General features: G+C 37.8%; 2 protein-coding genes across 2 annotated transcripts; one reads left to right on the forward strand and one right to left on the reverse strand.

The window, feature by feature from the left end:
* Positions 1 to 234: 234 nt before the first annotated feature.
* On the forward strand, positions 235 to 13,523 carry LOC114467913 (transcription factor SOX-10-like). Its single transcript, XM_028454437.1, has 4 exons — positions 235 to 346; positions 6,586 to 7,376; positions 9,062 to 9,222; positions 10,302 to 13,523. The coding sequence occupies exons 2-4, from the start codon at positions 6,952 to 6,954 to the stop codon at positions 11,069 to 11,071; spliced, it is 1,356 nt and encodes a 451-aa protein (XP_028310238.1). The 5' UTR covers positions 235 to 346; positions 6,586 to 6,951; the 3' UTR covers positions 11,072 to 13,523.
* Positions 13,524 to 19,127: 5,604 nt separating this feature from the next.
* On the reverse strand, positions 19,128 to 22,746 carry polr2f (RNA polymerase II, I and III subunit F). Its single transcript, XM_028455255.1, has 5 exons — positions 22,587 to 22,746; positions 22,406 to 22,475; positions 21,390 to 21,520; positions 19,555 to 19,626; positions 19,128 to 19,467 (listed from the first exon to the last, which is right to left on the reverse strand). The coding sequence occupies exons 1-5, from the start codon at positions 22,604 to 22,606 to the stop codon at positions 19,377 to 19,379; spliced, it is 384 nt and encodes a 127-aa protein (XP_028311056.1). The 5' UTR covers positions 22,607 to 22,746; the 3' UTR covers positions 19,128 to 19,376.
* Positions 22,747 to 24,228: the final 1,482 nt, after the last annotated feature.

Here is a 24,228-nt window from a genome sequence, read left to right on the forward strand (position 1 = left end):
TTTAGACGATTTAAATCCATGATAAGGAGACAAAAATGGGCGTTAATATCTAGCCAATCAGAGCTCTGTGTGTGTGTGTGTGTGTGTGTGTGTGTGTGTGTGTGTGTGTGTGTGTGTGTGTGTGTGTGTGTGTGTGTGTGTGTGTGTGTGTGTGTGTGTGTGTGTGTGTGTGTGTGTGTGTGTGTGTGTTGGCCTCATACAAGGGCCTCTTTAAGCCCTGGCAGGCACACACAGAGCAGGCATTCATTGCAGGCTGTGCAGGGAGAGCGAGGGAGGATCGAGCGTCACTCTGGAAACTCGGGATCTGACGGATTCTGACGACCACGTCCTTTTTCTCACTGCTCAAGTAAGACCTGCAGCTTCACCTCCACATCCATCCTGCAGCTCCCACTGGCTTTTCTTTGGGCTCCTGAGCCCAGAAATCTCACAGAGGAGCCTCAGAATGACAGATTTCCTTTTATTGAAGTGATTTATTACTTTATTCTAAATAGTCAAGATTGTGTAAATCTGTCGTAGGGCTAAAAAAATGCTGAAGATGTTTTCAATCTTTGATCTGTTAATCAGTTTATTTGAATTTAAAAAACTCCAGCATCTTAATCCACTGATTGCACTATTATTTGTAAAATATTATGTTGTTGGTAAACCGTTTTTATGAGGTGCAAAAGTAACTAAAAGAGATTTTATTTTGTGTGTGTGGTTTTTTTTTTTGGTATTTTGCATGAAATCAGTACAGCTTTCTTTGGGCTCCTGAGCCCACACACCCCACAGGATTAACTGTTTCACAACCCAAGGTTGAGCTTTGCTGAATAATCTGCTTATTTGAAACAGTTTGAATCATGGTAATGCAAGTCTACACATAGGTGCCGGTAGCCCCTAATAAAGTAAAAAAGTTTGTGACAGTAATTTGGTTGCTTTAGTACATTTCTACTGTGAAAAATTATGATTATTTGTTTGACAAAAATGTGAATCTGTGCTTTTGACTAAATTTAAATGACTTTATATCTGCACGCAACAGTAAGTCTAATGTTAAATATGTAAAAGCTGTTGTTTTTGGTTCAATGTGCCACAATCACAAGCAAAATGTCACTTTTTTTTTTGCTTTTCAACAGCTTCAGTATTTTCAACCTCTTTGATTATTTAGTAAGTTTTTTACCTTTGCAAAAGAATAATAATTTAAATAAAGTTATTTGTAGATGATTTAGTTGTTAATGTAAATGGCATGCATGCCAGGGGTGCGTTTGAACTTAGATATTATAAAGAAAAACCAGATTTACAATAAAGAATTGCTTCTCTCAGGGATGCAAGTTGTCAAATTAAAACTAGTTCAGCAAAGGTTGGACTTTTTTTTCATTAGTTCATCTTTTTTTTTAAGCTCTTTTGTGTCTTTCAAAAAGTGACCGCACTAATTCTCCTCATAAATGTGTTTTTCAGTCCAAATTTTCCAAACTTTGGTATCCGTTTTCTTTTTTGCCATCCATGGCCAAACACTTGTTTGGTCTCTTTTGCTCCATTCAACATATTTAGCTTCTCAGCTCTAGGATAGAATAGTAACAAATTTGTGGGGTGAATTACATTTTCTAAAATGTTTGAAGCGTTTTAATTCTGCTCTAGTTTATGTTTCATTATGTTAAATAATATGAATTTATCTTAATTTTTTAAAAAGTCTTTTAGTGTTCAATTTTTCCATTTAAAGCTTCCTTTCTCTGCAGCTGACCACCTTAAATACTGGAAGGAACAGAGTTTTGTGGTCATTTTGTCAATATTTTTCTCATTTTACTCGTTTTTGTTGTCATTTGTTGTGTTTTAGTTGTCATTTTGTGTGTTTTTGTTGTCATTTTGTGTATATTTGCTGTCATTTTGTGTACATTTGTTGTCATTTTGTGTGTTTTTTGTCTCATTTTATGTTTTTGTTGTTGTTTTGTCTGTTTTAGTTGTCTTTTTGTGTGTATTTACTGTCATTTGGTGTGCTGTCATTTTGTACATTTTTGTTGCCCTGCATATTTTTCTTTTCATTTTGTGTGTTTTTGTAGTCAATTTGTGCGATCACTTTGGTGGCCACACTAAAATTAGGCCAGGGTCTGCATTTGGCCCCCGGACTGCCAGTTGCCCACTGCTGCAATAGGGCTTACACGCACACAGTGGATTTTCAAACAAGGAGCTGTTATCAAAGATCAGAGATCTTTTTTTTTTTTTAATCTCCTCTGTGACGACAGAAAATTATCCACTTTCAGTCAAGTGATGCCACTTTTCTCTTTGAGTAGATTCATGATTTAAGGTCAAAAACAGCCTACGGCGCAGATGCAGGAGTCGTGCTTAATTTGGTATTTAGCTTTTAAACGTGGACTTTACGCCCTTGGATTCCCAGATGATCATTTCACGGAACAGCAGGCAAGCGTTTAACCAAGAAGACAAAAAAAAAAAAAAAACGAGTCCAGACAGATGGTAGAGCAACATCCATGAAGAACATCAGATGGAGAACGCACAGAGCTTTTTGGAGTGACAAGTTTATCAGTCACATGAGAACCAAACTGTCATTTAATCCTACATGACATTTGTTGGATGGTCCAAACTTCAACCTTAAATAAATACCAAACTGATTAAATTTTATTTATATATGTGTCTATGAAGGGTCAGGCAGTAAAGACAGATGATGCGTCCATCCAGAGGGCGCCACACAGACGAAAACATTTTTATTTTTTTATACCCTATCTGGAGGGATTTTTATATTATAATTATTTTGTAAAAAAGAAGGTCACATTATTTTAACTACAAAGCCGATAAAATAATAAATATAAAACAATTTCAAACTCTCTCTCCACTGATTTGACTGTACCTGCTCTCTGGGATGAGCTGAGTTTTATAAAGAGACCCCAGAATGCACCACTGGAGGTCTCCGTTTAAAAAATAAAGTTTTATTTTTGCGCTATTATTATAATTTAGTCTGTTAAAGCTGCAGTATGTAAGAAGTTTTTTTTTGTGATTTTTTTTTTTTAGCTTTTTTAGCATAATTTGGTCACAAATCAATTATAAGCTTTCAGAATATTGAAATTCAAAGTTTTCTGAGAGCCAACCAGAGATTTTTTTACAAACTAAGTGGCCCATGAGCTGTTCTGGGCATTACTATTGGCTGCTTGACAAAAGTCCAGTCACACCGAATGCGACTGAAGCGACTAGATTACATTCAAATACAGCCATAGTGAAGGTGCAATGGCGGACGTTCCAGAAAATTTTACAAAATCTACATACTGCAGCATTAATACTGTTTTTTATAATGTCTTATTTTGTGCATATTTTATTCATTTTGTAGATATAAATGATTTTATGTCGTGTTAACAGATTTTTACGTTTTTTTTATGTATATACATTTCTTTAAAACAATGTTTAGTGTTTATTTCTTTTAAATGTATTATATTTATTATTTTACGTGTATTATTTCTAAATGTATGTTTTCTAAAAGAAAGAAAGATAAATCAATCTAAATTAGCAGTGGAATTTAGCATCTTAAATCTAACCAAGGGGGCCAAATTGCTTAGGGCCAGCACTGTGGAGGTGTGATACTTATATTGTGCTTACATGTGAATTAATGCTACATTTTTAAGCATTGTTAGTAGAATGTTTAAGCTCCTTTTTAGTCACACAGTCACTCATTTTCAGCTAAAATGATGCCTGAGCAGAAAATAACATTGTGTGCTGCTGTCGGGATGATTTAACAAACTGTTGATTTAATGCACAAACCGCTCACATGTTTTCCCAGTACATAACAAACATTTTGTGTTTAGTTCACACGCGAACAAACAAGCACGGTTGTTTTTCCTAAGCCGTGCTTATTCAACAAACCCAGGAGCATGAATTCCAGGTCTCTCCTGCCGCAGCCTCGTATCACTGCAGGGTTTTCTCTCCAGGGAGCTTGAAATAGCGACAGAAACCTGAAAACAGCAGCTTGCGTGCTTAGCCTAAATATACACACAAGTGATGCGTTATTAGGGAGTTGGACTTCAGCATACAAGAGAAATCAAGCAGAAAATGTGTCGGAGAAAGTTTTCGTGTGCGTAAAATCAGCTCAAATTTGATCTTATCGATAGCATCGACATGATAATCTAGGGATTGATCTCACTCTCACTCACACAGGAGTGCTTTAAAGCTCTAAAGTGGATCAGAAATGGGCCAACATGTGTTAGTAAAAACAGATTTTTCAGTCACAAGCTGACCATGGGCCTCTTTTGCTTTTAAATAGCAGGATTGAGTAACGTGGTACAACCATAAGAATGCAAAGGGGCTTAATGCAACTGATAGATTACATCTATGGCTAGTGTTGTCTTAAATGCGAAATGAACTGAATTAAATGCATTACCATTAGGGATGTAACGATTCACTCGACTCCCGATACGATTCACGATACTGTGTTCACGATACGATTCTCTCAAGATTTATTTTACAAAATGGGACTGTAGACAAATGATGACTGAAAAATATTCCTTTATTTTTTTTGGGAAAAAAAAATAGAAAATACTGTACTATTTTCCTTTTATTTTTCATTGTCAAAAGAATCCTTTGATAAACTGTTCAAAACAATGCAATTAAACTAAAAATAAATCTTTAATAAAATAAATAAAGGAATGATACAAATTAAGAAGAAGCCTATTCATTTAAATTCTGGTTCTTTAGTAAACAATGCAAAAGTGGATAATAGTTCTTTTTCTTTTTAAAAGTGCAACTAGAATGTATTTTGTGCCTTAACAATTGGACTTTTAAAAAAAAAAAAGTCATTGCATTGTGTTTACGTCAGATATTTGTTTGGACCAGCAGAGGGTAACCCAGTGGTCGGTTGGCATGCAGAGATTCCAGCAGTGAAGAAGAGATGCTATGCTAGCAGACAGAGCTAATAGAAAAACGTGACTTTTACAGATATTCACGTAATATTACAGATATTCTTTCGGTGCCAAAGGGGTAAGGAATCATTTATGAACATGTTTAAGAGTAGAAGGCGGCCAGAAAGAAAGTAGTAGCAGATTCCGCCCGCCGCCAACACTTTTAAACAAGAGAAGGATAAGCAGGATAAACAGCCCTCTGCTGTTTAAAAAAAATACTGCGATTCAATTTTCAGAATATCGATGTGAATTGTGATACCTATGAATCGATTTTTTAACTGCCTTACAATTAATCGTTACATCCCTAATTATCATCGTTGGTATTTTGCTTTGTATTCTTGTATATCTTCGTGGTCAATTATTAGTCAGTCAGTTTTTTTCCTTATTCTGTTTAGTAATTATTGTGTATTTCTAGAAGTCCAAACAGACGGAAGCAATATGAAATGAGGGTGGGATTAAATACGATTTCCTGATTGTTTTTATGTTTGGTTTTCTTGTAAACAAAGAGTTTTTTTTGTTCCTTCTGTTTTTTGTTTTCTTGTCCCTGCTCAAAAAAACAAAAAACAAATAAATAAATGAAAAACTATATAGTGCTAGTTTATATGGAAGCAGTAGCATATGAAATCAGGTCTAAATCAAGTCCCTGTAAGTTAAGAATGTTCATTTGGTGACAAACACACTGCATTCAAATTTGCGAGTATGTATGTAAGTAAAGTAGTTAAAGTCAAATAAAAGTACTGTTATTTTTCAAACTGCAATCTATTTGTCTTTTTTCCTTTCCAAAAATATGTTATTGTATCGTTATCATTAACCCACTATGGTCTATCACAGGGTGTGTGTAGCCCTAGGGGTACGCAATGGCACTACAGGGAGAAAGAGAGAGTGTGTGTGTGTGTGTGTGTGTGTGTGTGTGTGTGTGTGTAAACTTAACAAATGAAAGCATTAAAATATGGGATTTATAATGTGTTTTTTTTTTGTTAAAAATTATCATCATAACAAAAATGATGGAAATGATCTTGATTAGAACAGGAACTGAAAATACAAGAGTCAATCTTGGTCCCACACCAGGTGGGAGATGGCCAGAAATGCTAAAAACTACAGAAATAAATATATTCAGAAGCCACTAAATACTGTTTCATTCCACTTATTTAAAATGGGATTCCTTAAAATGTGTTTTATCACTCATTCATTCCATAATTATGCTCTGTAGTTTTTTTTAATAGTATTCTGAGCAAAATGTGTTAGTCTGACAAAGGAGGTACTTGGATTCAGAAATAAGATCTACGGATCTACCGTATTGTATTGTGAAGTTAGCGTACTATGTCTACCATCTGTTTTAAAAGTTGTTTTCTCATTTGTTTCAGACTGAACAATTAACTGTACACATAGAAGACATATTGTATTAAATAGTTGAACATTAGCCTGAAGCTACGTAGCGTTATATCTAAAGAATGATGTGTGAAAAGGGGAATTACACACCCAGTTAGTTTAAAAGGGGCCTTTCCCGCAAATAGGTTTCAATAAATGCCAAACCAGAAAAATTTCCCCTGATTTCAGAGACAAATAAACTCAAGTGTCATCTGCATAGCATCAAAATTAATGTGTAATTACTAATTATAGTACAAATCAATGTACAGGCTGAAAGCCGTAGTTGTAAAACAACAGTCCCACCATTGTGCGTCAGGCCTCCCGATGATGCTCTTCTTCTCTGTTTCAGGTCCTCGCAGTTGGATTTTAAAGCGGGACAAAGCAAGGAGTGGGAGAACGGGGGGGTGCAGGTTTGCAGAGGCCACAAAGAGTTTGGCGCAGTTTTGCGCTTCATTAGGTAAGCTGGGGTCCAAGGTGCGCACTGAGCCGCCTATGATACCAACCAACCGGATGGAAAGAACTTTAATGTGGAATCCTCATAGAGTTCTGCAGCGGAGGCTGAGAGTAGAGACAGACTGGCAGTTTATATTATAATTTAAAAGGAGACAGAGAGACTCAGCTTAGTCAGACATCACTGTAGGGACACATAGCACCAGGAGAGTCCAAGCAGAGCAGGTTTACATCGGAAGTCCTCAGGAGAAGAAGGAGAGGGAGGATGTCCAGAAAGGAGCAGAGGTTCTCAGAGGTGGAGCTCAGCCCGGGGATGTCGGACGACAGCCTCTCGCTGTCGCCCGGCCAGTCCTCCGGTGCAGCCGGTGGGGACGACTCGCCCCTTCACGGGCGGCAGCCGGCCAACCTGGACGACCCGTCGGCGAGCTGCTCGTCCCTGAAGTCCGAGGACGAGGACGAGCGCTTCCCGGCGGGTATACGTGAGGCCGTGAGCCAGGTGCTCAACTGCTACGACTGGACGCTGGTGCCAATGCCGGTACGTGTGAACAGCGGCAGCAAAAACAAGCCACACGTGAAGAGGCCGATGAACGCCTTCATGGTTTGGGCGCAGGCGGCGCGCAGGAAACTGGCCGACCAGCATCCGCATCTACACAACGCTGAGCTCAGCAAGACCCTGGGAAAGCTGTGGAGGTGAGACGCGTTCAGAGAGTACTGATATATCCTACAGTTACTTGATTTATATTGTATTCAAGTGCAAGTACAAGTAAGTCATACATAAAATACTCAAGTACAAAGTAGCTCACTTAAATAGTACTCAAACTAAAAGTTACTAGTTACTTTCACCCCCCAAGACCAAATCTTGCACAAGTGGAGCCTAATTTATTTTCCACAATGGCATCTGCATCTGCATAAAAGGTTTGTCAAAATCGACAATTGTTTTCAAAATAGAAAAAAAAAAAGATTCTTTAAAATGTGTGTTATCACTCGTTCATTCCATCATTATGCTCTATAGTTGTTTTTCAATAGTTTTTCGAAGGAAAAATGTTCTAGTTTTCGAAGGGGGTACTTGGATTCAGAAATGAGAGAAAGGGGGTACTTGAGCCCAAACAGTTTGAAAACCACTGTCTTAGGTATTAAACGCACAATCTGAAGAACTATCTGCTGATCACCAAACGCAGTCCTGGAACCTTTGATAGACAATCTGACATCCAGTCCTGAGAACGGGCCACTGTTTAAACATCTAGAACGATCAGGATAGTAAATGATAACCCTGATCTACTGCCCACTTTCCCACGCAGCTTCGCCATCAGCCGCTATTTAAGAAGGTCAATAAGGTTAACTGTGTCAGCATCCTCAGGATCAAATAGGTATTTGATTAAATTAGATACAGTCCTAACCCTTCACTCGGGATCCAGCGGGAAACACGATGAGTGGGAAGCCTGCGGAAGGTCGAGGGTTTCTCATGCCTCTCCCGTCAGCGCCAGCAACACAGGATGTAACACAGGCTCTTTTACGTCATGTCTGCCCAGCAGCCATAACATTAGAACAAGGTGTGCGGAGGACGTCAGTCCAGAAATTCTCTCAATCCTGATGAGTAAAGTCCAAAATAAATAAAATACAAAGAATACATTGTAAAGCTAATACAAGCTATAAAAGAAAACGAAAAAAAAGTAGAAAAATATACATATTATTTTTAGTTAATGTCATTAATTGAAATAAAAAAATACAAACAATCAATTAAATAATTGTGTGCAAAATATATTCATTACTTTTTAAAATGTATTTTTTAAAATCAATCTCAAATTTAATATTATAGAATAATATATATATATATATATATATTACAATAATATTTAAAAACTGTAAAATAAGTTAGAAATAACATTTATATGGAAAGAAACTATGAAAACTATTAGAAAAATAGCAATAAAAAATGTATAACTGAAGAATAAAATGAGACAAAAGTATTGTGAGAAAAATCTAAAGGCCTAATTGAGATAAAGCCACACCCACTTCCTTACTTTTTGAAAAAAAAGTATTGTCGCCTGTATTAAACATTGAATAATACAAGGAGATTCTGATATATTCCAGGCTAATATTTACCTAAAAAACATTTTTTGTCATATTTAATACTCGTACCTCATATTATATCATGTAATATTTGCAATTATGTAAATTCTGTCAAATTGGGAATTTATTCCAACATAAGATATATTGAGATATGCGATACATCAATATTTCTATTTTACATGACATAGAAAATAACAATATCGCCAATAATGATATCATTTCAAGTTATTGTCTCTGATTATGATAGACAGGTTCTCACGATCTAGCCAATCATGCAGTTTCTTCCCTTTTTTTTTGAATCCAAGGCTTTTGAATGAAAGTGATAAGCGACCTTTCATCGAGGAGGCCGAGAGGCTGAGGAAACAGCACAAGAAAGACTATCCTGACTACAAATACCAGCCTCGACGCCGAAAGAACGGAAAGGCAAACTCGGGCTCAGGAAGCGAAACCGACAGCCATTTGGAAGGTGAGGTCACACGCCTGTACGCACACACACGGTCCTAACACAAGGGGGTTCAGGACAGAGAGACGGCCACGCAAAACAAGTCAAAGAAAAACATGTTCAAAAATAACTCATAATTACACTTGAGGCGTTTAAAGAGCAGATATTTTTGTACACCAGAGAACGGCAAAGAACACCATAGAATGATTTTAGGATGTCAGACGATTGTTTTAAGACTTTTAAGATTGTTTTAACTCAACATGCCGACATTGCGGTAGACACAACAGTTCTCACTCTGCAGAACAAAGATCTGTTCAGCAGAGGTGACAAGTCACGATACTTTCATCTGGTATCTGTACTTTACTTGAGTATTTATTTGTTTGGCGACTTTTTACTTTCACTCCTTACTTTTTCAAACAAATATCTGTACTTTCTTACATTTTAATATCAAGCTCGTTACTTTTAAGACCTTTGAGGACGACGTCACAACGAAAAAGACGCAACATTTTTGTTGTTTGAGTTTTTTTCTGTTAGGCAGGTCCTTTAGTTTTATGGTTAACATTTTTAAAAATGTTAAATCAAAGCTGCTCTGGGTTTTATTGAGCATTTGCACTTCTTTTTTTTCTTAAAACATTTTATTTACAAATTGTATCTATAATGAGTGCTAAATTCCCCAGGTGTTCATAAATGGTAACAGATTAAATTTATTTCCATGTACCAGTTTTCAACAAGTTCTTATAAAAATAAAAGATGTGTAATTTGCTGGTTTAAAACCCCTGTCCTGTTATTGAAGGGACATTTTGTTTTACTTTTTAACTTAAATACAGTACATTTTAGTAGCATGTACTTTTTACTTTTACTCAAGTAAGGGAGCAACTTCAACACTTTTACTTTTACCAGAGTAATTTTTTTATTCAAGTATCTACACTTTTACTGATGTGTTAAAGGAAGTTAATATAATGGAGTCCAGTGTAGGAATTGTTCTGTTCTGACTGACTTTAACAGATCGGATACAGGTCACATATGGGAAAAAGGGTGGAGATGGGTTTTGGGTTGCATTTGCCTGCAGTATGAACATAGCCCAAATGTCATTGTCTCCACAGGTCAGAGCCACAGTCCTCCTACACCTCCCACTACTCCCAAGACCGAGAGTCAATCTGGGAAGATTGGGGAAGGAAAGAGGGAGGGCACCCGAGGCTTGATGGGAGGTGAAGGAGGTTTGGGTGCTCCGGGGTCCGGGAAACCGCCGTTCGACTTTGGGAACGTGGACATTGGTGAGATGAGCCACGAGGTGATGGCCAACATGGAGTCTTTTGACGTCAACGAGTTTGATCAGTACCTGCCACCCAATGGTCACCCGGGGGTGGGGCAGAGTGGTTCTTCAGCGGGAGGAGCTGCCGCAGCAACCCCGGCCACTCCATACACCTCGTACATCTCGTCGGCTCTGGCCGTGGCCAGCGGACACTCGGCGGCCTGGCTGTCCAAGCAGCAGCACCACCACGGATCGTCTCTGGGCTCGGAGCCGACGAAGACTCAGATCAAAAGCGAGACGGTGGGTTCCGGGAGTCAGTTCGGAGAGACGGCTTCGACCGGTGCCCACGTCACCTACACCCCCCTCAGCCTGCCGCACTACAGCTCCGCCTTCCCCTCGCTGGCCTCCAGGGCTCAGTTTGTAGAGTACGCCGATCATCAGGCCTCGGGGCCTTACTACGCCCACTCCAGCCAGGCCTCAGGGTTGTACTCGGCCTTTTCCTACATGGGCCCATCTCAGAGGCCTCTGTACACCGCCATCACTGACGCTGGCAGCGTGTCGCAGCCTCACAGCCCCACCCACTGGGAACAGCCCGTCTACACCACTCTGTCGCGGCCATGACAGATAACAAAACCAGAGGGCGCCGGTGCAGGTCCAACCCCGTCGTCAGACCAGAGGAATTGGAGCAGGAGCAGCTACAGCAGCAGCACCGGTGACCATAGAGGCGGTCTGGTCTGGGGGGAGTGGGCAGGCACTGGGTCGGCCGGCCAGGGAGGCGGCAGGAATCAAACCCCGTTCTGCTCGTACCCGGGCGCAAAAAGGCTGTCGGAGCCCATGAAGGAGAGGGACGGCTGGTGGTTTTGAGGAGGAGTCAAATGATGATGAAGGCTTAGAGTGTGATGTCAGAGGGTGTGTCACACACTCCACATCACAGCAACACCTCTGACACTCAGACAAAAACAAATGGCTGGGTTCAAAGGTGGTCAGGGTGTGGTCAAATCCCTGTTACTTTGATAACTTTAAGAGGGGCGCACACTGAGGAGAGGATCAGCATGAACTGTCTTTACAAACTATGAGCCTTACACTCCTCACAGAGATTTGATTTGACCTTAAAAAGAAGACCATAAATGTACCGGACCACATTTGTCTCTTTTTCTGTGAAAACGTCTTTGGACGAAAAGGACTGTGTGTAGAACGCAAACGGAGGACGATTTAATGACTCTTTGACGGCTAACTGTGAAGTTACAAGATGTTTGGATAACCAAGACCTTTTCTGCAGTTTGACGTGCAGTCAACACAAAAATAAGTGATTATATTCCTTCTCAATAACTTACAGAAGCAGCTTTGGAGCTAAAGTAAAATAATAATAAATCACAATTGAAAAAAAAACAAAAAATGCATTTGTACAAAAATGAAAAGTTTGGATTCGAGTGTTGGCTCTAAAATACATTGTCGTACATATCTCAGGTCTGTGTGTGGCGCTTTAGTGCGACTACACAAATGTCACATTCACATGTGGGCTGTGTTCAAAATGTCACACTCCGTACTATGCACTACAAACTCAATGATACTGTCTGCAATATACTCTAAGTGTGATTAGGATGATGACACATTTCATTCCGACATTTCAGAGATTTTCGGAGACCCTCCACTGTGCTACTGACAAAACTTCCGGTTAACTTCAAAACAAAAGCCCTATTAACAAAAGTGTAAACTTGAAGCCGGTGTCATGGTCTGAGTTCACATCGTACTGAGATTGTATATGTGCATAAAAAAAAATTGTGAACGGACACAAGCTTTATTTGTTTATTGGATTATGTTTGAGTTATGGTTAGGGTTATAATCTCAGCACGGAGGTAAATTCAGATTGTGACACCAGTCCCAGAACGATTTTACGTTCTGCTTGCAGTGCATCATGGGCCCGTTGAGTATGACTAGTGTGACCACCGTGCACACTTAAAAAATGTCCCGATATGGTATACATCCGGGTATTTCTCGCGTACTCAATGTTTTTATATTATCTAATCTGAACGCACTACATAATATCTTTGATGTCAGATGTAGTATGAGTAGTACGTTAGTATGACACTTCAAACACAGCCAATGTTTATATTCTAAATGTGTGAGGACTGACTGACTGACTGCAGAGTAGAAATGGAAGAAAGTTTTTCTGTTGAGGTCAAATCTGTCAAGTTCGTAGTACGTTTAACCACAAAACGATACAATAGGCGCACTTCCTGTGTCAAAATCAAATCTGGAGACTTCTATAAACAGTCGATCGCGATGACACGTAAAAAAAAAAATAGGAAATGTCTTCTTTTTTTTTCAACCGGATTAATTATGTCGTATTCACCGGAAATGTATGTCGTGTAAGTTTACTTGAAGATAGAAATACACCTAGCGATACATAAGCGTGACATTCTTTGTTCACTGACCAAAGTTTTGAGACCAAAACCTTTTCTTTTTTTTGTTGTTTCTCAAAAGAAAATGATTTTACTGTCATTTCTCCCAACGTGACACTCAAACCTACCTTTTGTTCACTTTTAATGTGTTTGTGTCATAGATTTCTGGCTTTGACTAACATTTGCGATCATAATTGTGACAAACATATGCGCAATCTTGTATTTTCTCTCTCTTTTTTTTTTTTTTGAAGGTAGTACGATATTTACATCACTGCCTTTGTGTTTAGCTAAAGTATATACAACAGCATTCAGATGATGCCAACGCTGCCTTATTTTTATCAATACACGCTTTGTTTTTATTATGGAATATTACTTACATCAAGACTAAACTTTACGATATGTCATCTATGCAATAATCATGTTTAATCATTATCTAACACTTTACTCATGTATTGTTTGGCTTCAACACTAATTTTGATCGTATATTTTTTGAACATGTTTCAATATATATCTCGTACATCCACTCAGAGCTTGGGGGAAAACATATATAATGAATGTTTGAATGCACTCTGCTTAACAAATATCAACTGAATGCATGCAGCGCTGTTTATTTCATTAGTCAAAGCCTAAATCACTTAATAAAGCTTCAGCTCATGGGTTCGACTACATTGCGTCCCTTTTTACATGCAGAATAATAATTGAATGCATATATATTGATGCTTTGGATTTTTACTCTTTTTATCTATACATGTTTGTTTTTTCCTTTTTTGCTGACTGCATTTCAGTGTTTGGGATGCTCTTTGTTTCTTTGTTAAAAATAAAGCTTCTTGGGTTACATTAATTGCGTTGTTGAGTTTCTAACACAGTTTGTGAGTCTGCAGGTGTTGGTCGGATGGTGATCACAAACTTCACAGCGTTACACGATGGCAGTCATTTATAGACTACAAATTGTTTGCATGCACTCTTTTTTTATGTGCACGTTCTTGCAAATAATTCTTGTAAACTACAATAGAATCTTTAAAAAGTCCGGCAAATTCAAAGACTTTTAGAGTTAAGACTGTGGAGGTAGAAATACCAACACTCAACTAGAGGTGGACAATATATCGAGATTCAAGATATATCAAGTTTTCTATTTTGGCGATATAGAAAATTACAATATTACCTATATTAATATATATATTTTCTAGAAGTCGACCGATATATCTTGAATATGTCTTTCATAATCAATGTGCTTTAAAAAAAAATATATATATATATATATATATCGGCCTCAAATATCAGCTTTAGATATCAACCATCGGCTGAAATTATTTTAAAAAAATCGGTATCTGCATCTGCCTTTGAAAATCCCATATCAGTCCACCTCTAATATTTTTCTTAGCTTATTTTGTATCAGAATATTAGTTTTTGGAGTCACTGCTTTCGCAACTTCTCAGAACAGCATGAAAAACACAGGTTGATGGATTGCTGAGTGTGTCCTAACCCAGACCTTCATCTAAACATCCACACGACAGAACTCACTCACACGTGCTGTCCCTGAGAGGAGAAAAAGACTAAAGCGTCACATATACTGTAGTGCAGCTATTTGTTAATAAATGTGTCTGTGTGGCATTTTGCATCAGCAAATTTAACCCTGAATTGTCTTTGTGATCAGACTTCATTTGAATTAATATGATTGAGATTTATATCGTATATCGTCATTTTTAAGAAAAAATATCGTGATATGAGTTTTGGTCCATATCGCCAAGCCCTACTACACTCATATTGTAATTCAATGCAATTCCGTTTAATTGAAATCACTTTATTTGTCTCCCAAGGGGTGATTTAAAAGGACACAGCAGCATTAAGGATGTACAACAAAGAAAACACATAACAGTAATTTAAAACTTTAAAAGTGGCTGTAAGGAACTGATATACATAACTAAACTAAACCAAACTAGTCTTTTTTTTCCTATAAATTAAGAAGTAGTTGTTTTTTCATTCACTGTTTTTCAACATTTTCTTTCCCTAGTGCACTTTTTTCTTTTAACGCACATTTTATTGTTATTAAATGATACATTGTAGCTGAATAAAACGAATGAAAGATTATTTTGGACATGTTATCCAAAAAAATAATAATAACGTCATCCATAGAAATCTAAAGTTTGTAAGCAACATATTAATAGAGAGGATTCAGAAGGAAGAAGTAAAAGCTTATTTAAGGATATTTCTGAATGTACTCACATGTTTAGATGAATTCAAAGCTGATTTCCTGAATGAAGTGTTACGTCACTCCAACACGTGACCTGCCAAAATATATTAAAGTGTTCTCTACTGCCCCCACTGGCCAGGATGGATATTAAAATAACTGTCACACGGAAGCATAGGCGGTTTTTTCCTCTTAATTTTGCTCTTTATTCTTGAAAAATTATGAGCTAATTATCATAATATTATGACTTTTTTCCAACATAATATTAAAAATAAATATTGTAAAATTATGACTTTTCATTGTAGTATTATGACTTTTTTCTTATGACAATTGGACTTAATTTTCCACAGTATTATGAGTTTTTTTCCCATCATAAGAATAAACTTTATTCGCAAAGTCAGCTTTTTACTCTCTCTCTCTGTCAGCGTGGCCCTAAAACAACAACGACGCAGAATTTTTGCTGTTCAAATAAATACAGGAAAACATAACAAGTCAAATTGGACAATTTCTCAAACTGGCTGTAAAACACTTTTTCACAATGAGTTTCATGGGCTCTAATGAAGATTTTATGCACATGTGTAAAAAAACCGATAAAGTTCATTCTTGAGGCTTCTGCTTCCTGTTAATGGTTGCCACTTCCTGTGTGTTAAATAAATAAAATAGAAATGTGTCAAGTTAAACAACTTGCATTTCAGTTCACACAGTTAAATCCTGTGTACACAGACCAAGTTCTGCTTCTTTTCACAATAAGAGCCCTGGATATTTGTTACGCACTTGTATCATAATTAACTGCCCAATGTAAAAACAGAATATTCTATATCACTGTTAACAATGTGTACACATGAAAAATAAATCTAAATGCAAATGAGAAATCTGAATCTAAATGTTAAATCTAAAATCTTAATGTTAAATCTAAATCTAAATGTTAAATCTAAATCTAAATATTAAATTGGTTGCAAAGTGTAACGCTAAATGTTTAAAAATTATTCAAGTGGGCAGGTTGATCACGAGGCCCCGCCCACACCTCTGACTGCGACTCAGTGAGAGAGGAGAGGGAAAGAGTGAGACAGCGGGATCGCCTCAAATTGATTAACTCAAAAGAATGACTGGTGTAGATTTAACATTAAGATTTAGATTCAATGTTTACATTTAGATTTAACACGTACATTTAGATGTATTTTTGTACACATTTTTAACAGTGATATAGAATATGCTGTTTCACATGAATTTCTGTCTCAATATGTTGGCTATGTAAAAGTGAGTGAGTTTATATTCAGCACCCCGTACATACTGTACACAGGGGCCATGTATCACTCAGGCTATGAAGGAAACTTATGAGCATCATTTTGAATTTCCTGCTTCATCATGTGTGAAACCATTGGAGCCACCAGAGGAAAACCTGCAGATTCACCTCAACATGACTTTCCTTCAGTCATATTCAAACTCATCCACCAGCAGCAGTTATGATTGGCTGTGCATACATTTGCTTCTTTAAAATCATGCATACATACAGTACATACACGCATGTGTGCGTGCATGTGTGTGAGTGTGGGTTCAGCCTGACCCCTGATTCCCTCTCTTTAATCAGCTGTGTGATACTTTGGGGCAAAAACAAAGAGGGCCATTGAAGGTACGATGTGAGGGAGGGGGGGGGGGGGGGGGACCAGCAGCTTAACTGGGACACAAAAGGAGCCTCACTCACTGTGCAGACCAGTGCTGTACCAGTTAACCCACACTGCTTCTTATTCAACACCATCTCCTCATCCTCATCCTCATCCACATCCACAGCAAAGATGGAGATCACAGGTGTCAAACTAATTTTGTATATTTTTTTCTAATTTTAAAGATTTTTTGGTCACTTTGTGTGTTTTTTTATTCTTTTTTGTGTGTGTTTGTTTTTGTTTTGTATATTTTTCTAACGCACGCGCGCACAAAACTGGACCGCGCGCGCACGCGCACAAAACTGGACCGCGCGCGCAAACGCAACACACTGGACCGCGCGCGCGCACCACACTGGACCACACACGCGCACACCAAACTGGACGACACACACACACACGCACCAAACTGGACCACACACACACACACACACACACACACACACACACACACACACACACACACACACACACATGCGCGCGCACCAAATTGGACCCCGCGCGCGCACCAAACTGGACCACACACCCACACATACACGCGCGCGCACCAAACAGGACCCCACACACGCGCGCGCACCAAACTGGACCCCACGTGCGCACCAAACTGGACCACACACACCAAACTGGACCCCACGCGCGCGCACCAAACTGGACCACGCACGCGCACCAAACTGGACCTCGCACACACGTACAGTTCTTTTGTCTATTTTTATTATTTAGTATCTCTCATTTTTCCATCTTTCAGAGGCATTTAGTGTATTCTAAGTTGTCATTTCCTCCGCCAAGAGTATGTTTTTCTCACATTTTTCTGAGTCATTTAGTATATTTTAGTTGTCATTTTGTTTATTTTTGTCACATTTTCCCATCTTTTTGAGTCATTCAGTGTATTTTTATCATTTAGTATATTTTTCTTTCATTTTTGCCTCTTTTGGAATCACTTAATGTATTTAAAAGTCAATTTTGTATATTTTTCCCTCATTTGGCATCTTTTTGAGTCCTTTAGTGTATTTTGGTTGTCATATATTTTTCTCTAATTTTTGCATCTTTTGGCATCATTTAGTGTATAATTGTTATGAAGTATAATTTTCTCTAATTTTGGCATCTTTTGAAGTCATTAAGTGTATTTTTGTCGTTTTGTACGGTTTTCTATCATTCTTTCTATTATAAACTGGACCACACACACACACACACACACACACACACACACACACACACACACACACACACACACACACACATACACATACACACAAATGCGCGCGCGCACCAAACTGGACTGCGCGCGCCCACCAAACTGGACCATACACACGCGCGCACCAAACTGGACCGCGCGCGCACCAAACTGGACCCCACACCCACACACACACGCGCGCGCACCAAACCGGAACCCACACACGCGCGCGCACCAAACTGGACCCCACGCGCGCACGCACCAAACTGGACCACACATACCAAACTGGACCCCACGCGCGCGCACCAAACTGGACCACGCACGCGCACCAAACTGGACCGCGCGCACACACACGTACAGTTCTTTTGTCTATTTTTATATTTTAGTATCTCTCATTTTTCCATCTTTCAGAGGCTTTTAGTGTATTCTAAGTGTCATTACCTCCGCCAAGAGTCAATCAATCTTTTATTTGTATAGCGCCAAATCATAACCAATGGTATCTCAAGACACTTTACAGTAGAGCAGTCTTAAGGACGGACTCTTCATTTTATGGATACACACATATGCATATATACGTATATACACATACATATGTATCCCACACCAAACATGAATTCATCATGGCGGCAAGGAAAACCTTCTGTTAAGCAGCAGGAACCTTGTGTGGATCCCATTTCTATGATGAACAGCCATCCACGTTATGCTGTGTTGGGTGTGTGCAGAGGAGAGGGTGGAGTATGTTTTTCTCACATTTTTCTGAGTCATTTAGTATATTTTAGTTGTCATTTTGTTTATTTTTGTCACATTTTCCCATCTTTTTGAGTCATTCAGTGTATTTTTATCATTTAGTATATTTTTCTTTCATTTTTGCCTCTTTTGGAGTCACTTAATGTATTTAAATGACAATTTTGTATATTTTTCCCTCATTTGGCATCTTTTTGAGTCATTTAGTGTATTTTGGTTGTCATTAAGTATATTTTTCTCTAATTTTTGCATCTTTTGGCATCATTTAGTGTATAATTGTTATGAAGTATATTTTTCTCTAATTTTGGCGTCTTTTGAAGTCATTAAGTGTATTTTTGTCGTTTTGTACGGTTTTCTGTCATTCTGTCTATTATTGCTGTTATTTCATTCATTAGGAGAGTATTTTTTTTTAAAGTTCATTAATCCATTTAACAAACTGAGCTTTGTGGTCTTTGAAATTAACCTGTTTTGAGAGCTGCATGTCATAAAAAACACACAAAAAATACAAGTTGTAATCAGGGAAAAAAACAATTTATTTATAACAATAAAACTATTACAATGAGTAGAAATAACAAATGGAACAGACAGAACAGATACGGTAAAATTCAATGTTTGACTGAGGTTATACTGCCCTCTTGTGACTATTGTTGAATTGACAATCTACAGATTTGACTTCAGAGGAAAGCACAAAAACTGATATTTAGAAAAATATAAACACACGTCTTTACAATGGCCTGAGTCACCACACTTTTGTGTATCCGTGCTAATCAGTGATGATGAGCTCGTCGCAGCCCCAGTCCTCGTAACTGCCGTCGGGCAGATACCTGCGGATGATGATGGGAATCTTTCTGCTTCTGAGGGACGAGGAAACAAAAGCTCACGTTAGCAACGATGACAACTGAATAACGGGGTGACGGAGGTATTAGTGATGGACCACATACTTCAACTCTTTCATGGCTATTTGTAAAGGATCCGTTTCTCCTTCCAACTCCACCATGACTGGAGCACACATCCTGGAGACAGAGGAGTGGCAGTTAGACGACACAGTAAGGCTGTGCAATTCATCAAAATTAGATTACGATTATTACGCTCAATGATTACAAAAATTAAATGATCGAGAAAAAACATTTAATAACAATAATAATAATAAATTTGATTTCTCAAGCAGCTTTCAAAAACTCTCAAGGTCACCTTACATTGAAAAAAGTAAAGTAATCAATAAAATATGAACAAATACAATGAAAATATATTTTATTTGCTAAATAAAAAACCAACTTCCACGATTTAGGATATCTAAGAATAACGCTTGGTACACACGAGAAAAAAAAACATTATTAATAGTAACTTTGATTTGTTTAAAGCTAGCCTGCAGGCTAACACAAGGAAAGTTGTTGCTAGCGGTCTTGAAACTTGACAAAATAAATGCAGCAAAAGCAAGTGAAATGATCTTACACTGGGTTTGATGATGAAGACCTAGAGCAAAAACACATCACACGCAAGAAGTGTTTTGTTTTGTGCAAAAGTGAACATACTTGATTTTAGTGTTTGAAAGATTTGATGTATGTTTAAGGAATATAATTGACACTGTTTTGTACAAAAAATAACTTTTGGTTGACAAAAATTGGTTTGAAAAATCGGGATTTCAATTATGACTAAAATAATCAGGATTATTAACTCATTGAGTGCCATTCACATCTAAAGACAAGAATGGTTTTTTTTCATCTGGGGTTGCTCGGAGACAGTGTGATGAAGCTCTCCCTTCAATATCTACTTTGTACTATGATGTATTGACCAACTGGTGCCATGTAGGTGGCAGCAGTGCACCATTGAATGAGAGATCACCCATGTTGGCAGAGCTGAGAGGAAGAGGAAAGGAGTTTACAAGACTTAAAAAAGCGCTACAAGAGTTGATCCTGAAGTTCCCAGCAGCTCACACTCGACCAGACCATGTGTGGAACTAAGTGGACTATTGAGAGTGTGGCGATGGTGAGAGAAAACGATCAAAAGAAAGGGGCAACTGCTGACACTCAGCACGTCCGAGAGGAGGAGGGAGTTGTGTGTGTGTGTGTGGAGAATGACGGGGGGAGAGACTTGGAGGACGGCCAAAATACAGTAAGAAAACCATACAACTCTGACCCAGATAGCAAAATAATAACAATGTTGCCATGAAAAGCCCGGTGTCAGTGTTGTTTTGTAGAAAGAAACTAATGTTGAGGTGTCCCTAGAGCAAAAAAATAAAAATAGCTTCAGTCATTAATAGGTTTTTTCAGAAAAGGCCTTTTTTCTCACCTTTTTGTCAAACTGGCGATTTGTATGAAACTTGCCTATGTTCAAATGCAGATTACACAAAAACAAAACAACTAGAAACAATATTTTTTCTGATGAAAGTAGAGAGTCTGATCTTTCAGAATCAGATTGTCATTGTACAAAATATTCTGTGGGTCTTTAAAAATCAGTCAAAATGCTCTAAAACGTCTGGCACTGAGGAGGTAGAAATTCTGAAAATGGCTGGCACTGAATGAGTTAATATTACTATTATATAATCAAGCAGCTCATTAATCAAGCTCATCATTGCTCTGATTATTTTTATTGCTAATTAGTTTCCTATAACTCTTATCAAATTTTACAGTTTATAGCAAATAATCTCATTAAATTAAGAATTTTTAGTCATAACGACAAAGAAAAAAGCCTGCAGGAACAGAACTCCTGCACTACACATAGTGAACCCTGGCAGTTAAAAACTATTATGACATTGAAGGAGAACTGGGACACTCACGCTATCTGCAGGGCTCTGGTTCCCAGCACTCTGGCTCTCTCGTACTTGGTCATGTACGACGTGGTGATCCTCTTCTGGTTGGCCTGCTGACCTTCTCCTGCAGGTAGAATCTGAACGTTCTCACGATCCTCCTGCACGGTGACACAAAGACACACAGAGCCACGTAATCACAGAGCACCAGGTGAACAAAATGCTTCGCTTAGTGCAGCTTTTCACAGAAAATTAAACCAGGACATTTACATAGTTTATTATAAAAATAATATTTTTTATTATTGTCCACTATATTTCTTCTTGCTAGTTTTTTCAATCATCAAATTTGCACTATTTTGTATCAGTATAGAAGTCAATTACATTTTTTTTATTATAATTATGCATTCAATTATCCATGTTCAACTACAATTGCGTTGACCGGCATGTATAAATCACTAGTTCTACATACAATAGATACTGTATGTACTGTGTAGTTATTTGTATATGTACAAATATTATTGGTTGTGTACATAAAATGATATATGCATTTAGTGATGTGTGTACATGTGAGTAATTCATCAACTGAGCTTTAATAAAATAAAAGTTTCACACTGTTGAATGATTTTCATGAAAACATAATGTAAATAAAAAACATTCACACTTTTATAATGTGAAGCAAAAATGATAAACTGCTTTTTAAAAAGTAAACCAGTACACACTACACACACACACACACAGTATATACATGAAGGTGTGTAAAAGTGATGCATTGTGTAAAGATGAGCGACAAAATTGGCTTATATTTGACATTAAAAATCAGCATAATGGTATTTTTTTTTTGTTATTAATTCGGTTTGAAACAACAACATCCATTATTACCATAATTTATATTTTTAGGGTGTTTTTCCTTTTCCAAAAGATCGTATCACATCATTTTCGTGAAGCCAATATCGTGTATTACATCGTGAACTCGGTTAATCGTCCTGGTTGTTGTGTTACATGTTGATAAATGTTTTAATTTCCACTTTAAAATCACAATAACTTACATCTTCCACATTCTCCATGTCATCAAATCCCTCATCTTCCTCTCCGTCGTCGAAATCTCCATCATCGAAGCTACAACAGAAACAGTGTTGGTGACGTTAGCTAACAGGCTAAATGCTAACTAAAACACGTTTTAAACGCAGTTAGCATTAAAGCCACAACACCGGATGTACCGTCACTCACTTATCTTCGTTGTCCGACATAATTTATGCTGTTTTTCTTTGAGATTTAAGGAGAATAAATACTTTTGGAAGCGACGTTCTTTAGGGGTGTCTGTTGTTGTCGACGCGAAGCTACATCATGTGGGCAAACCGTCACTTCCGGTGATTTGGTACGTCGAGGAAAACTTTCCGGAAAAACAAAAACAAAAAAAACAACTTTTGTTCCCTAATAAGCCTTTTCACACTGGAAGTGCGCATCATGCGGTGATAGGTCGAGAGGGATACAAACGTCAACAAACTCGTTCACTCTGTCGTTTGTCATTTTATTCCAGAGATCTTTAGTGTTTATATTATTAATGCTAGTGCAGTGCCTGTAGGAAGTATGTATAGCTATAGAAAAGTGGGAGGTCACAGCTCAGAAGGGTTTTGTGAATTTCACATGAGATTAAGGCAACAGAAGGTCTTACAGTTTTGATTATGTCTATTATTCATGTCATAGTCATAGTAAGCGCATAAAATTTTGCAACGAACAAAGCTAACATCATCTCGAATGGGATGAAATCTGGCAGTAAAAACAGACCAACTTGTAGCTATTTCACTAAATGAATTGTGCAGAGCATAATGTTTAGCACTGTAATATAGGATACATATATATATAGCGAAAACCTATTTTTATTTTTTATCTTTTTATTATTACTCACCTTAGTTAGGATATTAAACCCACTTTAGTCATTTTTAAAAGCCCTTTGTGCTGTCCCTCCTATAGATTCTACGCAGCTTTCAACTTATCCTGAATTACCATGATTACCTGTCAACATTGAGCTGTTCTGCAAAGCTGCAATTAAGACAATTTTATACAATAATTAAATAGCAATATCATTGTAGTTTAAACAATTCAGATGTTGCACACCTTTGAACTAAGCAGCAGCCATGTTGAAAGTCTCAGGTCAATCAAGCCCGATTCACAGAAATATTTGAAGAACACACACACAGACAGACAGATATTCCTTGCTTTAATAGATAGATTATACATATTCAGGCTCGAGGAGGTGACAAGGGGTCTTTGCTGATGTCACTTTCAGCCAATCCGAGCACTTTTAAAAATGTTCAGCTTGTGTGCAGCATTAGCTTTAGCAGCTAACTTGACATTCTACCTTAGAGACCAATGCCACATTTTCGCAATTTTCTTTTCAAAGAATCATTGCTCCATTGGGGAAAAAATTATCTAAATCTCTGTCAGACTTGCTGTTGACCTTTGACCTCATGCGCGAGAACTGAAAGATAGCGAGATTTCCGTGAGTGTGAAGAGGTTGATTTTAAATAGAAATACAATATGCCAAAAAAGATTAAATTTGGCATCTTCCTTAAAGCCACACCACAGACTTTGTGACCTATAGAGTTGACGCATATGAATTATTTTAAATGATTCCTCAGGCCAATATACAGCGCTTGACGGTATCAATGTTCCGAGTGGGGCTTCCTTCTTGAAATACCGCCCATGTAAGTTTGGAGAAGACGGACCGTCATTGGCTGGGTCATGTGACCTGGAGAACGTTTCACTTTACAGCAGTCACATGACCAAAGGCTCTGATATACTTATGGAGTTACGGCTTTTGCTACTGTTTTTCACTAAGTGGTGCTTTTTGGTCACTACATCACTTTAT

The sequence above is a fragment of the Gouania willdenowi genome, chromosome 8 (genome assembly GCF_900634775.1).
Source record: "Gouania willdenowi chromosome 8, fGouWil2.1, whole genome shotgun sequence".
NCBI lineage: Eukaryota > Metazoa > Chordata > Actinopteri > Blenniiformes > Gobiesocidae > Gouania > Gouania willdenowi.